This window comes from Psammomys obesus, unplaced genomic scaffold (assembly GCF_907164565.1).
Source record: "Psammomys obesus unplaced genomic scaffold, mPsaObe1.curated_primary_1811, whole genome shotgun sequence".
Taxonomy (NCBI): Eukaryota; Metazoa; Chordata; class Mammalia; order Rodentia; family Muridae; genus Psammomys; species Psammomys obesus.
The window spans coordinates 8,302,072-8,318,224 of record NW_026585895.1 but is presented as its reverse complement, the minus strand read 5'-3'; the positions used below and the strand labels follow the sequence as shown (position 1 = coordinate 8,318,224).

Sequence of the window (16,153 nt, the reverse complement as noted above, 5' to 3'; positions counted from 1 at the left end):
ACACACACACACACACACACACACACACACACACACACACACACACACCACAAGACAGGGAAGATAGTAGGGTGATAGTTTTTGTCAACTTGATATAAACTAGGTAATCTGTGAAGAAGGAACCTCAGTTGAGGAGCTGCCTCCATCAGATTGGCCTGTGGGCGTGTCTGTGGGGTGTTTGATTAATTGCTATTTTATGTAAGAGGGCTCAGGCCACCTCATGGGCAGCTGATCCTGGGGTGCATTGGAAAGCAAACTAAGCAGTCCACGGAGAGCAAGCCAGTAAGCAGCATCATTCCATGGTCTCTGTCTCAGTTCCTGCCTTTAGGTTCCTGCGACATGGATGTATAAGCCAAATAGATCCTATACTCCCCACGTTGCTTTTAGGCAGTGGTTCCACAGAAAAAGAGAAACAAATAAGAGCAAATAGCCAGGTGAGCCATTCCGTGGCATTAACATTCAGAAAGCAGTGGCCCAAAACTGGTGCCCAAAACTTGGGTGAGAAGTGAGTCTATTTTTGTGAGGAATTTGTAGCCACAGCCTAAATGATTCCCAGCAGTTGCTTATATATCTTTGAGGTGGAACTGACAAGAAGCCGTGTTAGCAGACCCTTAGAGTCTTGCTTTGCTCCGGGTGAGTTGTCCTGAGCTGTTCAGCTCTCATGCTGAGTCTCATCGTCTGTTTACTGACACTGAGGAAAGCAAAGGACACTCATGTGGGCAGATTTCCTCTTGCTGCCCAGGAGGTATTGAGACCTGTGAACTCTAGAGCACAGGTCTAGAGCAGACTCAGAAAGCTGAGGCGCTGCAGGGAAGGTTGTGTTCAAGATTCTTGACCTGAGCTCCTTCTGCATCAGCTCCCTTCAAGCAGGGAGAGCCGGGGAAGGGTAAGCACTCCCACCTCTGTCCTAAGTGCCTGGAGAGGCCAGGTGATGCTTAGAGGTTAGGGCCTGTCCTCAGGTTCACGAGGCCTTGGGTCAGTACTTGGATCCATGCTCTCTGTCTCTCTCTGTCTCTCTGTCTCTGTCTCTCTCTCTCACACACACACACACACTGGACCTGGAAATGAAATTGTAATTTTAGGATTTGAGAGGAAGCTTTTTTTTTTTTTTTAAGAATGCTGAGTGTGTTTACATAACCCTCTATTTGTGTTGCTTATATAACACGCTTAGCACCTTCATTGTAGTGTGTGTTTCCCAGCCATCATGAGAGAAGATGAGAACAGTGAACTTGTGAAAAGAGGAGTCAGTTATAGCAAAAGTAATGATCTTAGAAGAAATCATATGAAAAGATCTAAATTCGTAACTGCAGATTTCAGGACAAATTTGACGTTTCCCAGCTGACCAGAGGCTTTCAATCCAGTAAACGAGATGGGAGGTTAAAAGTTAAATCCATTAAATGTTTTCAGATGTTCTGTTATATTAGAGTTCTAACTTTTTACAGTTCTGAGAGAGGCCTAGAAGGTCTTTTAACATTCAGCCCTGTGACAGGGCTACAAAGTAATCAGAAAACACCGAAGAAATTCTCTTTAAGAACCTTTTTCTTCTCCCTTTTGTGGTACTGGGAATCAAGTCCAGGCTTTTATGCTTGCTAAACACACTGACCCACTACAGAGCTGTGTGGGGTGGAGAGCAGTGAGAATGAAATGATGATGCTAAGAGCAGAGGCAGCAGCCCTCACTCCTGGAAGCGCACAGTCTAGAGTCTGAGAGTAGCTAAGTAACTCTGAACTTCCAGAGCTGCTGATCCTAAAGACATACCATACAAGGGTTCTTGCTTATCATCATTAGCACATGTGAGTGTGAACCTGAAGGACATCCTTTTCGTTCTTTTAAAAAAAAATGTGAATTTGAATCCAGTTCTGAGTATTGAGTTAGGTTAATTTTATTCTAGGATAAACAGTGGTGTTCAGGTTCTAATAATGTGCAAATGGATGACAGTATGGATGTGCATGTGTGTGTTTGTGTGTGTGTTTTAGTAAAAAGACTTACTATTTTTTCAGTGAATGTTTCCCAAGGCCTGTGCCTGGGAAAAAATCAACAAAATGTGAGGTTTAGATGTTTTTTTACTCATTTTGATGTGTACTGCGTCCTACATATAGTGAATATTCAAAATGAATAAGCTCTTTTTTTCAAAGTCAAGTAGAGAAGAAGTTGATGCGCGTTCCCCATGCCAAGCACACAGGAGGCTGTTTTCTAGCTGCTGTTGCAGGGTCACGTGGTGTTTCACCCTTCTGGTCCTCAAATCCGAGTCAACATTTTAACAGTCCTCTGCTATCTGTGGACACCGAACTAACACTTTATGCCAAATTGATCTCTCTGTGTGTGTCTTGATTTGGAAACTGGAGAAGCTGGCTTCCCTTCCCTGCGCCAATGGCTCCTGCCCTGCCCTCATGCTTTCATGCTGCAGGGTTGGCAAAGTCAAGTTTCTCTGTCAGCTTTGGTGGTTCTGACCATATTTGTGGCCAGTGAAGGGGATTTGGTGGTGTATGTGAGTTGTTGTCCATCGTCAGCCATACTTCGTGATCTTGTGTGCCCTGAAGGGTTTTTTCCAGATACACTCCTGTGACTCCCTCTGTGGGGTGGAGTCCAGCACTGGGAAGATGCTCAGCGGTGTGTCTGCAAGAAGGAAAGTGCGCAGGCGTTTTCCTCAACCCTGCTCCTGTGGTTGGCCTCAAGGGCACTTGCCATCTCCTAGGCAGCTGGCTAAGATCTCACCCCCACCCCCACCCCCACCCCTGTGGTCACTGATGTGAGAAACAGGGCTCTAACCCTAGCTGGGATTCTGCTCTTTTTGCAGAGTATCCACGTTTTGGAGAGAACTGCTTCTTCAGGCACAGAGCCCTCTGTCAGTAGGCAGTTGCTGGAGCCGGAGCCCATCCCCCTCTCCAAGGTCAGTGCCTGAGCATGATTGCTCTCACAGCTAGCCCCGTGCCTGCTCTGGGCCAAATGAACTATGAATAACGCCGACACCTGACTCTCCTAACGTAGCTATGACGCCGACTGTGGGGCTCCTCTGCTGCCTTTTCTACTTCCTGCACAGGCTCTTTTTCTGCCTTGGCTAAGGGGAAAATAGAGAGAAGTAAATTTTCCTTGGGTTCTCAGGATTATATATGAAGGTCTAAAAGTATTTTAAGGGGGAAAAAAAGATAAAGAAAAACATTGTTATTTCTTCTTGAAGAGATGAGCAAACAATCCTACGACAAATTAAAGTGAGAGAGAATAACTCCACCAGGCCCAGCAGTGGTCTTATTGCCTGTGTCCTGCGTACTAACTACTATACAACATACTTCACTCCGTCATCACATTTAATACCATTTTTATAAGCGGTTGCTTGACATGTATGTATTTATTACATTTAATGAGTCTGGAAATTCAGAGTTAATTTTCTCCAAGACAAAAGCTCTTTTGAGTAGCAGTGGGGAATAGAAAGCAGATTTGCTCAGTTCTGTGGCCTGTGCTGTCAATCTCTGCCTCACCTGTGCGGTCCAGTGATGCCTACACCATCACGCATTGTGACTGCCGGTCTCCGTCGAGCGTCTGCCTTTCAGCAGTGACTCCAGGGAGAACAGTACCGAATACAACTCTGTGTTGTGGAAGATGGAGTTCCTTCCTCTTCAGCCTCTGCTCCCACAGACTTGGGAAGCATCTGAAGTTACTGATGTCCACAATGCAAAAGGTCTTTGAGGAGCTAGACCCCCTACTCATCGCCACCCCTCTGACATGTTCAGGGGTTCAGTGAGCTGTGCCCTGATAGGAAAACCCTGAAAAGAGAGGGCATGCAGATTTCAGATTTCCGTAAATTCGTCTTCATCACCGAGAGATGGTTAGTTATAAGTGTGTACAGCTGGGCTGACACTTGGCTTTTCTGTATGAAGCATAAGCTTTTGAGAAAAGAACATGCTACCACCCTGCCCTAGTATCATGTACATGTGTACTCTTCATACGTGGAGGATGTTACAAGCGACGGAATTTATTCTGTCAGATAAGTGTAGAAGAAAAGAATTATTAAACCATAAGTATAATTTGGGGAGGGGGCTGGAGAGAGAGCTCAACAGTTAAGAGGGTTTTCTGCTCTTGCAGAAGACCAGATTCTCGGTTCTCAGCACCCACATTTGGCAGCTGACAACTGCCTATCATTCCAGCTCCAAGAGGTCAGTTTTAGGTACTATGGACACCTGCACGTAAGTGGCATGCACACCCACAGTTAAAAATAAAAACGAACCTTAAAAAAAAACTTAGAAATAAAAAGGACAGACCTCCACTTGCACAATCAAATAGATACCGCATACCTGGTAAATATAATTATCATATCTCTTTGAAACATCCGTCCTCTGTAGCCAGTACAAAGCTGGAAAGGTAAATAGATTCGAGGCAACAAGAAGCTACCACAGTTACTGAACTATCTTGTGTCACAGGTTCTCTCAACCAGCCTCCAAATCGGTAAAGCACGTACTGATTTTCTCATTTTCTATATAATTCCAGCATCAAGGTCTAATCCACTGCCTCCAGCTTGCCGGCTCACCGCAGCTGGGGCGTAGGTCTGGGGACTCAGCAGAGGGTACTGGCTGGGACTCCCGACAGCATGCGCTGCCCCTGTGCTTCCCGTTTCAGTCTTGCTGTAGGACTAGTAGGCCTTCTTCTGTTTCAGCTCTGGCAAATGTGGACAGATCTTGGGGTCTCACAAAAGGAACTGCCACCACGTCCAGGACCACCGCAGCTCACCACTTCAGAGCCTTTGAGAGAACACGGGCCTCCTGGGTACTGGGCAGTAGGAGGACCGTGAACAAGGCATTGCCATGGCTCAGGAGTTATTCAGGTTCTTTGATATTTTTAGTTCCTGAAACATTTTTACCTATGCCCACCCGACCCCATTCCACCCATAGACTATCCTGCACTTTTTATACTTTGAAGGCATTCCAGGATACAGAATTTATTTCAACAGGCAGGAGTTGATTTCTAGTCCATGGAAAGGGAAGAATTATTAAACTATAAGAATTACTAATCTGTCTCTTAGAAGGTGGCTCAGCAGTTAAGAGCACTGATGTTGGTTAAGTGCTGACATGGTCACTTTAGGGCTCTTGAGCTGAAAATAAACACTAACTGAAATTTCAGGAAATACACACTCTTCAATTTTTAGGAAGCTATTTTAATTTTCTTACGATGTACTAGTTCACTGGTACTCGCTAGTTCGCTAAGCAAGAAGGAGGAATTTCAGCATCATGGAAAACAATGTGGAAGGTTCTATCTCGTGTGGAGATGGGTTGTTTCCTTTCCTACATATTTCATTGGCAACCTTATCATCCATCAGCATTTATAATTGAAATAGGTGGAGCTATTGTTTCTCTGCTTTTCTCCTTTGCCTCTTTGTCAGCTTGACAGATCTTCTAATTGTTAGCACTGAATTAGGATTCTTCTCTGTTTCTTTTGCTGTACTCGGGAGCACTGTGTCTCAGTAAATGGCATTGCAGGTTCAGAGCTGCAACATTTCATGTAGGAAACAGACTTTAATGTTTGCCTTTTCTACCTTATCTCTTTCCTGCTCTCCATTTCAGCTCCCCGCAAAAGGAAAGAAAACCACTCTAACAGAAACAAGTAGTGGTAGCTACAAAGAGATGAGTTTGTGTTACCCCTGACTTTAGTTAGTTAGGGGCAGAGGTGTACCTGTTACTAAATGCTTCCATTTTATGTCATATGGAGATTCATCCAAGAGAGGAAAGAGAGAAGGGGGGGGGGGGGAAGAAGGGGGAGGGGGGGGGGGGGGGCCCGTGGAAAAAGGAGGGGCAGGGGAGGGGGTACTTCCCTTTCAAATATGATGTAGATAGAAATATTTTTAAACACGACTTCCATATCACTAAAGGCAGGGGTCCAGTGACTATATCTACACACAGATGGGAAGTTGCTCTTTTTCAATTTCTTAATTGTATCCGTCATTTTAAGGAGTAGTCACTATTCTGATGAGAGCAGAAAGCCAGAGGCCCTTGATGGTTTGTGTCAGAACTTACTGTGTTCTTGTATGGTCTTCAAACCCCTCGTAAGTGTGACTCTGGTCCTGAGTTGCAACCTGGTATTAAGAAAAGATGCCAGAGTTTCTGTGTGCTACCTGGGGTCATGTGGCAGTGCTACCTGTGCTTGCGTCAGCCAGAAACCATGATGATTCTACATGCCGGAAGCTGTCGCCTCAGGAACAGTTTTATATCTAAGTAATGGGTCAATTAAACTGTTGTTGCGATGTTTTGAGACAGGTTTTCACTGTGTAGTTCCATACTGCCTGGAACTCGCTAACTAGACCAGGCCGGCCTTGAACTCACAGAAATCTGCTTGCCTTTGCCTTCCAAGTGCTGGGATCAAAGGCGTGTGCCACCATATGCAGCTCGGAACAGTCACAGTTTCCAACAGAAGTTTCTTCAAGCAGAAAACCACATCTTGAGCTGTTGCTTATGCTTGAAAGAATGCATATTGCTGCCGTCGATGCACACAGGTCGTTTCTGTAAGCTATGTAGCTCATTCCTTGGCACTGACTGTGGGTGTGAGAAAATGGCAATACCTACAGGCTCTTTCCTGAAGTAGAGTGAGGCAGCTGTGGGGTTGGGTTTTAGGTAAGATGCAGGCTTGGTGATGGATTTAGGCTTCTCAGAGAAGCAGGACCATCTCTGTGATAAAACTTAAGCGAAAATTCCACCCTGGATACACATAATTTTCATCAAGCACAGATTAGACTTGGGCCCCAAGGCAAGCAGCTTTTAGGATGTGGGGGAAGGGAGAAAAGAGACGTGACTACCACCCTCTTCACCCCCACCAAGGCCCACATCAGTGCCTGCTATGGCACCTCATTCCCAGAGACATTTAGAGCCTCGCATTTGCAGGCTCGGGTCTATCACAGGATGCGGGGCTCTCACCGTTCTTACTCTGCCCTTCCTTAGGGAGCTAAGTGAAAGTCTTTTCAGAATGCAACTGCCCAGTGAGCTGGGAGCGGGGCACTGTGGAGAGGGCCTGTCCCGGTCTGTGGCCTGTCCTCCCCTCCAAAGCTGAGGGGTTTTCTTGCAGAGATGGTTACGTGGATGGGGTTTTCCCTCCCTGCACAAAAGTTTTGTGAGGGAAGTGAGAAGCTTTTCTCCATTACAAGGATGCATGGTAGTTCTGGAATCAGGGATGGGCAGAATGTTGCCAAATCTGTGATCACCTAGATCAGCGGTCCTCAACCTCCCTAATGCTGGGACCCTTAGATACAGTTCCTCATGTTGTGGTGACCCCCAACCATAAAAATGTTTGTTACTACTTCATAACTATAATTTTGCTACTGTTATGAATCGTAATGTAGTATCTGGCAGGCAACCCCTGTGAAAGGGCCGTTCAGCCCCAAAGGGACTGAGACCCACTGATGCAGATCATTTGAGCCCACAGCAGTCATTGGTTGTGGGGTTTTCAAGCCTGGGTTGCTGTAAGAGCCAAGGAGATTTGCCAGGAGGAGTGCTGTGGTGGCCACCACAGCAGACTGCAAACCAGCAGCCTGTGCCGAACAAGCTCAGGGTCACCAAGAGCTTATAAACTAACGGAAAATTTGTATTTTTTAAGTTGAAAAACTCGTCTGATTTGTAAATGCTGATAACTCTTTTAAAATTAGAACCATATATGAACAAAACATGTCAAATGAAGGAAGAAACTAACAGGGTAAGAGTGAAACTCTAGAACTAAGGCACTTTTTTTTATTTGTTTATTTTTGGGTTTTATTCTTGCTGATGGAGAAATTGAACATAGCGCCTTTGCATATCCTAAGCATATGCTTTACCAATGGTCCAGAACCCAGTTCTGTTCTTAGCCTCGTGACTTTGCTCTTTCTGTGAGCCCTGTGGGGAACGTACCTCCTTGAAAGCGTGGACTTCTTGCTTTGTGCTATTGAGTGAGGCTTTGCGGCACACTTGGAGATGCGCAGGGCTGTGGTGGGAGGACACAGGACCATGGCAAGGCTGCTCTGTGCTAACAGCAGGTTATGTTCTGCATCAGACCCCTGCAACCTTTCCATTTGTACGCGGAAAGCCTGGTCAACACACTGACTGAACATTTGTCATCGATGTCTAATTTTAAGACTTTAAAGCACCACTGTACCCTGGGATCGTCGGGGTGGGGGAAGCATTTTAAGCATTCCAAGTGCAGGAAATCAAAATTCCTCTCTACTGCCAAGCAAACAGCGTGTCCCCAGCGCACCTCTCAAGAGTCTGCGTGCCTCCGGGTGTACCTGGGAAACTCGGAGGAGCTTCACTTGAAAGTCCGTGACTTGTCTTGATGCTCCAGTTAGCTCCAGAATGTCACTCAGCCTAATGTTGGATAGTGTGTGGCACAAAGGTGACGCTTCTGCCTAAGAATCTTCTTAAGTGTGTATCATTAAGCACAGAAAATAAATGATTTGTTTTTCTTTTCTCTCAGGAAGCTGACAGCTGGGAAATTATAGAAGGGCTGAAAATAGGCCAAACCAATGTCCAGAAACCAGACAGGCATGAGGGATTTATGCTGAAGAAAAGAAAATGGCCTTTAAAGGGCTGGCACAAGGTAACGTCCTCAGCAGATAGAGGCTGAGCGCATCATCAGAGAGGTCCAACTTGCTATTAGGCACAAACAACTGTGTTTATGATTGTGAGATCCTGTCTCTAAGACAAAGCGGAAAGAAACAACCCAGAATGGAGAGGAGAGAGGAGTAGAGGAGGGGAGGAGAGGTGGAGGCGGAAGAGGAGAAAGGCCTCTTGCTTTCTCAGGAGAGCCCTTGTTAGACCCCTTGGTGACGCCCACATCTCTGTAGCTTCATGCATTCACCACCTCTGCTGATGGGTCTTGTGTCAGAGTGGACGGGTTTGCTAACCAAAGGCTTGGTCAGTGCTGCTGGCTCAACCACAGAGAGCATGGATCATAGCTTCCCAAAAGAAATGGACAGATGGGAAATGCTGCCCCAACCCTTCTCCAGAGAATGAAACCAGAGGGGCTTCCATCTAACACAGCTTCGCCTGATCAGAAACTGTCTCCCCTCAGCCTGTAATATCACCCCAGTGCCAAGGACTCCCCTCCTCCATTCACCATCCTTCAGACTTGGGTTTGGTCCAGCGAGTGATTCCTCCGAGGCCTGCCTCTGCCTTCCATCACCTTTTGTTTACCTCCTCAGCAGTAGCCTTATTTTAGCTCTTTCCTGCGACATCTTGTAAGTTATTCCTGGCTAAAGTTCTTTAATAGAAACTTAAAATTGGGAAAACAGGCCAAAACCACATTTTTGAAAAATGGTTGGTTCAGTTTTAACACTCTGATTTCTGATTCAGCAAAATGGCTGTGGGCTGACCTCCTTCTGGACTCCGTCTGGACTCCGTCTGGACTCCGTCTGGACTGTGTGTTTGAATATTTTGCATAAGGAATGAGAGAGAGGAGCCCCCAATGCTTTCTCTCCCCTCCCTCCCCCCGAATACAAGCACGTATTGATTAAGTACCAGCCCATTTGAATGCCCAAATTATAGGCAATTGAATTGTTTTTGTTTTTGTTTTTGTTTTTTGTTTTTTAATGTTGAACTCTTTGATTCTGGCAGGTACCTGTTGTTCCCAAGAATTCCCAAATGAAGGGATCACAGTGGCCCTTTGTAAGTTCTAGGCAGGGTGACTTTTGGGACCTGATATCCTGCCATCTCAGCAGCTATGAGTTTATGCATCCGGTGGAAAACGGTCCAGGTCCGGCAGAGTAAATTCCAGCAACAGAAGGACTTCCTGCATGTGCAGAGCTAGTAGAGGCCCTGAGGTGTGGCTAGCTCCTGGGGGCTGCTTGATTTTTTTGGAGTGGCCCACGGAAGGGAAACCAACACTAGAGAGCTCTTGGGTGTTTGTGGTTAAAAACTGGCACATCCTCTCAGACTGGGCCAGGAAGACCTCAGGGCAGACAGTTGCCCCCCCCCCCCTTTTTTAGTTCTTTCATTTAAAAAGCCTTTAAAAAAATTATTCTTTAAGAGTTCATACATGTGTAGGATCTATTTTGATCATATCCACCCATTTCTTTCCCAGTTTCCCCCGGAGCGCCTCAACACACCCTCTTACCAACCTCAGATCCGTTTCTGTTTTAATGTATGGTGTTTCACCGGGCCCACGGAGCATTGCTCATGTGCATTCATTGGGGCCATTCCTGCAGCATGAGCAGCACCCGTAGCCACATCCCCCAGGAAAAAAGAATGATTCTCCCTTCCCTGGTAGCCATCAACTGTCAGGTAGGGGTGGGGCCCTTTTTTAAAAAAAAATTCTTAATGCAGCTTGGAAATAATACTTTATCTGTTTTGTTAATAGTAGAACACAGGCATATTGCCAAGGAGAAAACATGCGCGTATTGCCAAGGTCACTTAAGCCTATAGGTAATGTGTTAGTCATGATCCGGTGTAGCAGCATTTGTAATGGCTACGAGAACTTTTGGAAAGTGCCCGTGGGGGTCCAGGGGAAATTCAGGAGTTTAGCTCCGGAGTGAACGCTTACCTCCAGAATAGGACAGAAATCTTTACAGAATTTCCACGAGCTTCCCCAGGGTATTTTTTTTTTCTCACTTTTCTAGTGCCCTCGTGCAATTTGTTCATGAAGTGTAAGCTTCAGGTCATTAGATCTCTGTCTTGTGAAGATGAACCCTGGAGAAAAGAGTCCATCCTAGCTTGTGTGTAGAAGTGCTCTACTAGAACTCTGACCTGCTTACATCACTTCCTGTGACTAGGGCGGCCAGATGCCCTAAATCCGTGTATCAGTCAAACATGTTGACTGCTCAATGCCAAGCAACTTGCCACCTGCGCTGGCAAATGTTTTGTGTAATTGAGAGTACAAACAGTAACTAGGGGTGTTTGGTTCTTGCAGCGCTTTTTTGTCCTGGATAATGGAATGCTGAAGTATTCAAAGGCTCCACTTGATGTAAGTAGCTCGCGGGACTTGTCTCGCAGAGTGGTTTAGAATTCTGCTTGAAGTGGGTAAACTCTGCAACTGCACAAGCTCTGTGGCACCGTTACCAGCTCTCTGCATCCCTGTGCCTATGGTCTTTAACAGGCTGCCCACTCTGCCTGCTCTAGAGAAGGTGTGTTTTGTACTTACACCCAAGGTAGCATAAAATCTCAAACTGATGTGTGGATATTTAACTATATTTTTAAGCAGAAGCGTAAGCCTAAAAATGACACATTAATAAAATCATCCTTTCTCTCCTAGAGAGAAGATCCTAAAAGGTTTTTTTTCTCTTGAACTTTGAAATATGTTCCATGATCTTTGCTTTAAGTTTCTTCTTTCCTACATGTGGTGTAGGGCTTGGGCTTGGTTTTGTCTGCCCCTCTGTCATGGAAATAGCTGTGTCCTTGATCGGCCAAGGACAGCCAGAAGAAGGGGCTGGCTGCTCCTTGGTCTCTGGTCTCAGCTGCACAAGTCTGCCCTGGCAGCTGCCATCCAGCTGATTCCTGGATGTTCCGGGTCACGATTCAAAAGTTGACTTCAGTTATTTTGGGAAACCTTGGCATCACCTTCTTGAGGAGATAGAAGCTAAGCAACCTGGAATTATGAAGATCTGACATTACTAGTTGTCCCCAAAATAGGTGTAAAATGAGCAGTGTTGCATGCTAGAATTGGGGTGAAGTCATGGCTGTTCCAGCCGTCCTTAGAGTTTTACTGTTTTCTCTTAATTAAAAAGAATGTAGTCATCCACTTTTCGTATGTGGTTTAAAATTTACCTTGAGCTCACCTTAGTTCTGAACAGAAACACATGAACCTATATAACCTTCCAGCATGTTCACTAATCTTTTGATTTCAGATACAAAAAGGGAAGGTCCACGGGAGCATAGACGTCGGACTGTCTGTCATGTCAATTAAGAAGAAAGCTCGGAGAATAGACCTTGACACGGAGGAGCACATCTATCATTTGAAGGTGAAATTGTTTTCAGCATCTGGCAGGAGCAGGGATGTGATTTGCCTGCCCCAGTGGCAGACAGGAAGCAGTTTCCACAGCTGTCTTCCCTTGCTCCCTGCTGCAGGTGAAATCCCAGGACTGGTTTGACGCGTGGGTCTCCAGACTGCGGCATCACAGGCTGTACCGTCAGAATGAAATTGTGAGATCACCGAGAGATGCGAACTTCCACATACTTCCTGCGACTCCCACGGCTGAGTCCTCCCCAGCTGCTGACGTTTCTGTTGTGGATGGAAAGGTAGGACCGTGCGGTAAGAAATCAGCCTGGAGGTTTATGTACACACATAATTGTGTCTCCTTTGGAAACACCAGAAAGAGACATTTGAGTTTTTGAGAGAACATCCAGAAAACAAGTGAAGCTGGCACTAGTGTTAAACACAAACCAAGATAAAGCAGATGTGTGAATCTCTAAGAAAGTTTCCAGCAATTTTTGTTTATGGTAAATGGGTTGCATCATTTTTGTGTGGCTTTTCAGGAATACTGGGAGATATAGCAAACATTTGTTTAATCAGCATCTGGGAATTCTTGGGTGGTAATGAAGTGGCTGCAAAGTTCTGAAAGTGAAACTTATTATCCTACTTTGAGCTCTAATGTATACATGACCCAGAGAGGGGCTACTCAGTTTCCCCTAGACTCAATGCAAGTCAGCTGGAGAGGTGCCAGTGGTATCAGTGCGGTTTCAGTGAGCAAGTACATTAGGCATGTGACAGTCATTCATCTCTAATCTGTCACATAAGCGTCTAATCAGAGACGGCGTTTGTTATGTACACAAGGGGCATAGACATTCCAGGATCCGGCCACGCAGCGGTTTCCAAAATCAACGCCTCCTTTCATTAAACCAAGTGCCGGCCAAGAGAGGCTGCAGTTCCCTGGGACGTAGGAAGATGCGTAGTCTTTGTTGCAGAAAAGCTGGAGGTATTTGTTGTCTGAAAGTCAAGGTTAGGACCACAGGCAGGGAAGCAGCTGTTTCCGTGTGTGGTCCGGTAAGTGGTTGGTGCCACACATGGGTGTGGAGCTCTATCCTTGGTACCCCAAACTGAGGTTGGAGACAGCTGAGGAGGTTCAAAAGCATGTCAGTGGAGATCTGGCCTCCTCTGTGCCTCTTCACGCGTCTACACTCTAGTTGGATTTCGTAGTTTCCTCTCTACATAGCATGGGAGAACTTCGCTGAGAAACATCAGACCCAGCAGAGATCCAGCTGACTGGAGTATTACCATACTCAGCTTTTGATTTTTGATATACTATACTTACACTAGTGTATAAGTTAAGGTCCGTTAAATACATTTCACAAAGGCTCCCCAGCCTGTGACTTCATTGTGCTCACATTCCTGCTAACGACTTTAATTACCTTTCCCCTAGGAATTGGGCTTGACTGAAATACCAACCAATTCTGAGATAAAAGAGAATGAACCAGGAGGCAGAGAGATTGGGGATTTAAGAACTTAAAGGTCAAAAATAAATAAATAAATAAATAAAAATAAAAATAAAAATAAAAGAACTTAAAGGTCCTCAATATAGTCTCCATATTTCTCTGGGTCTTCTGCGTTTTCTTCACAGGGTAGACTGAATCCCAGTGGTGGTCCAAATTAAATGAGAACTGTGTCTCAAATAGACCTTTAAAAGGAAAACATACATTTTTAATTCTTTGGTCTTCCCAGCTTCTGCCTGTATCTTTGGCAGGGAACATTGATAAAAGATGCATTATTGCTGTCCCTCATCTTACTTATTAAATAACTTGGGTGATACCTGAGATTGGTGGACTGAAACCAAATCCTTCCCCCACTGTTTTCTCTGGAATAAGAAAACTCCAGCTCTGGTTTCCACAAAAGGTCCATTTCTCCAGTTGCAAGTGGCACAGCTCGGAGCTCAGATGTGCTGGGTGATTTCCATTACATTTATCCAAATGCGAAAGAGAGCCTTTGGTCCTTCTTCTTGCCTTCCACATATTGAATTGTGAGACTGCTGATGTTAATTGGTTCATGGTCCTGTGTGGTAATAAATAAGACTGGGTTTGCTAACTGTGCATTATTCATTTCTTAGTAATTCAGAAGAGACATAATCAGTTGTAACTGAGTATTGGAGTCAAATGGGAAGTTTTAAGGTCATTTCAGCTCCTCGGGATATAAATTTGTTGTTATTTTGCTGTTTACTATACACATTAGTATTCACATATTTTGTTCAACTTTATTTCACATAAGAATCTTTTTAATGGCAGGTAACCTGACAGGAAAGCCTCTTATAGAATCCTCAGAATGTTTTCGAAGCATTATAAGGCTGTTTGCTGGTGGATAGGGCTCACAGGAGGCGACAAGATATTGATCTGATGCTTAAGGCACACAGAGCTTCCACAGAGGAGAGTCCTTAGCCATGAGCTAAGGAAACTGTAGTGAGGACCTTGGATCAAATACCGCCTTCTGAGTAATTTCAGTTGACTACATACCTGAGCTCTTGGGACCTTAGGAGGATGGGCTGTTGTTATTATTGTTGTTGTTGTTGTTATTATTATTTGGGTTTTGAGAAGGGTTTGTGTAGCCTTGGCTGTCTTGGACTCGCTTTGTAGACTAGAACTCACAGAGATCCTCCTTCCTCTGCCTCCCTGAGTGCTGGGATTACAGGTGTGTGTCACTGCACCTGACCCTATTGTTGTTGTTGTTTTGAACACCGTCTTCCATGGACGATGGAGGCAGCATTGATGGAGTGTCCTGCCGGCCGGTCCATGAACTCAGCCCTCACTTGTGTGACTTGTGTGCTTTGTGTCCTTGCTTGCAGATCCAGCCCAACAGTTTCCCATGGCAGGCCCCTCTACCCTACAGTAACAGCCTCCCTGCAACCTGCACAACAGGGCCGAGCAAAGTGGCAGCCTGGCTGCAGGACTCCGAAGAGATGGACAGGTGTGCGGAAGGTCAGTTTCTGCCCTCACGGGCGCGCAGAAGGAGCCCCACACCCCAAAGCTGATGACATGAGTCACTCCGCATTTGTGGATGAGGACAATGAAATCTACACGGGTTCAGACCTTTGCCCACCATTCCAGAGCTGCCCTGGTGAAGGGGTGGGATTCCAGCTGGCCCACACTGACTAATCCCAAAACCAGTGCTTTGTTCACTCATGACACCGCCTTAGCCCTGCTAGTCCTTACAGTCACTGTGTGAGCCCCTCCAGTGGCTCTTCCTCGGCTCTGAGGGACTTTTCCCAGCATTGAGCAGCCCATGTAGTCAGCATTCTGGGCCTACCTGCCCTTTCAGCCTTGCCTACTTCTGTAGACTCAAGCAATTGTGGTCTTTTTACCGGGATGTACTTACGTATGTAAGTTTGCCTCTGGGAAGGTAGTTTTTCCCACCTGAAGTGCCCTCCTTGCCCTTCTCCATCTTTCTGTTGGGCTAAAACTTCCCTGTCAGTCTTCCAGGCCCTGTGGGAGTGTGGTGGGGTCTCTCTTGTGAATCCCCATGAACACCCTCTTCTCTTCTAATCACTTGCTGCACTTAAAAAAAAATTGATACTGATCATTTGTCATAGAGCATATCCACTACTGAGAAAGGTTTCGGTTTTAAAAAGGGAATATTTCATATTTATTTCATTGGTTGAATTTCAAAAGACATAACATTCTATGGAACCCATTATATATCTGATTTATAGTTTTAGCAGTTCAGTAGCTAGCTCTTCTGGACTTTTATCCAGGCCTTCCATCTATGGGGAAATTGGTTGGCTCTTAGAGCGTATTTTTTTTCCATAGAGAATAAATTTCAGGTAGTAAAAGCCTATAATAGATTTTTAAAGGAACCATTTCTTGCCACATAATTAGTGAGTGGAGAGCAGACGTGTTTAAGTGATTTTTACTCGGTTCTGTTTTTCTGAACTTGACTGTGGCTCCACCCAAATTCCAGGGAGCCTCCTTATAAACCATTTTAGAGGAAAAAGTAGAGAGGCCCCTGGGAACAAGACTGCTGGAGTTCCCATTGTGTCCATGAGGCAAAAGCTGTGAAGACAGGAAGTGAACACACGCACAGCTTGATAGGTTCCTGGCATCTGCACGCAGAGTCATAGTCAGTGAGAAAGGGCCTTGAAACTTTCTTGATACCAGCAGCTCCCATGATTCTAACCCAGAGCGAGGTGTGCTGTATGTTACTTGTGCAGTTCAGCATCGTATATACCTGGCTATCCAATCACATCTCCATGGTAGGGACAGAGTCCCCTTCTTATTACCACCACCATCTCTAC

At 45.5% G+C, this 16,153-nt stretch overlaps 1 protein-coding gene across 5 annotated transcripts in view; it reads left to right on the top strand.

Annotated features, from left to right (window-relative positions):
* The window catches only part of Osbpl6 (oxysterol binding protein like 6), a 162,331-nt gene that overhangs the window by 109,513 nt on the left and 36,665 nt on the right, over positions 1-16,153 (top strand). For all 5 annotated transcript variants that reach the window (XM_055600063.1, XM_055600062.1, XM_055600059.1 and 2 more), the window contains 6 exons: positions 2,798-2,890; positions 8,422-8,544; positions 10,852-10,905; positions 11,786-11,899; positions 12,006-12,176; positions 14,708-14,840. In XM_055600063.1, coding sequence (XP_055456038.1) covers positions 2,798-2,890; positions 8,422-8,544; positions 10,852-10,905; positions 11,786-11,899; positions 12,006-12,176; positions 14,708-14,840 — 688 coding nt within the window. The remainder of the gene's footprint in view (positions 1-2,797; positions 2,891-8,421; positions 8,545-10,851; positions 10,906-11,785; positions 11,900-12,005; positions 12,177-14,707; positions 14,841-16,153) is intronic.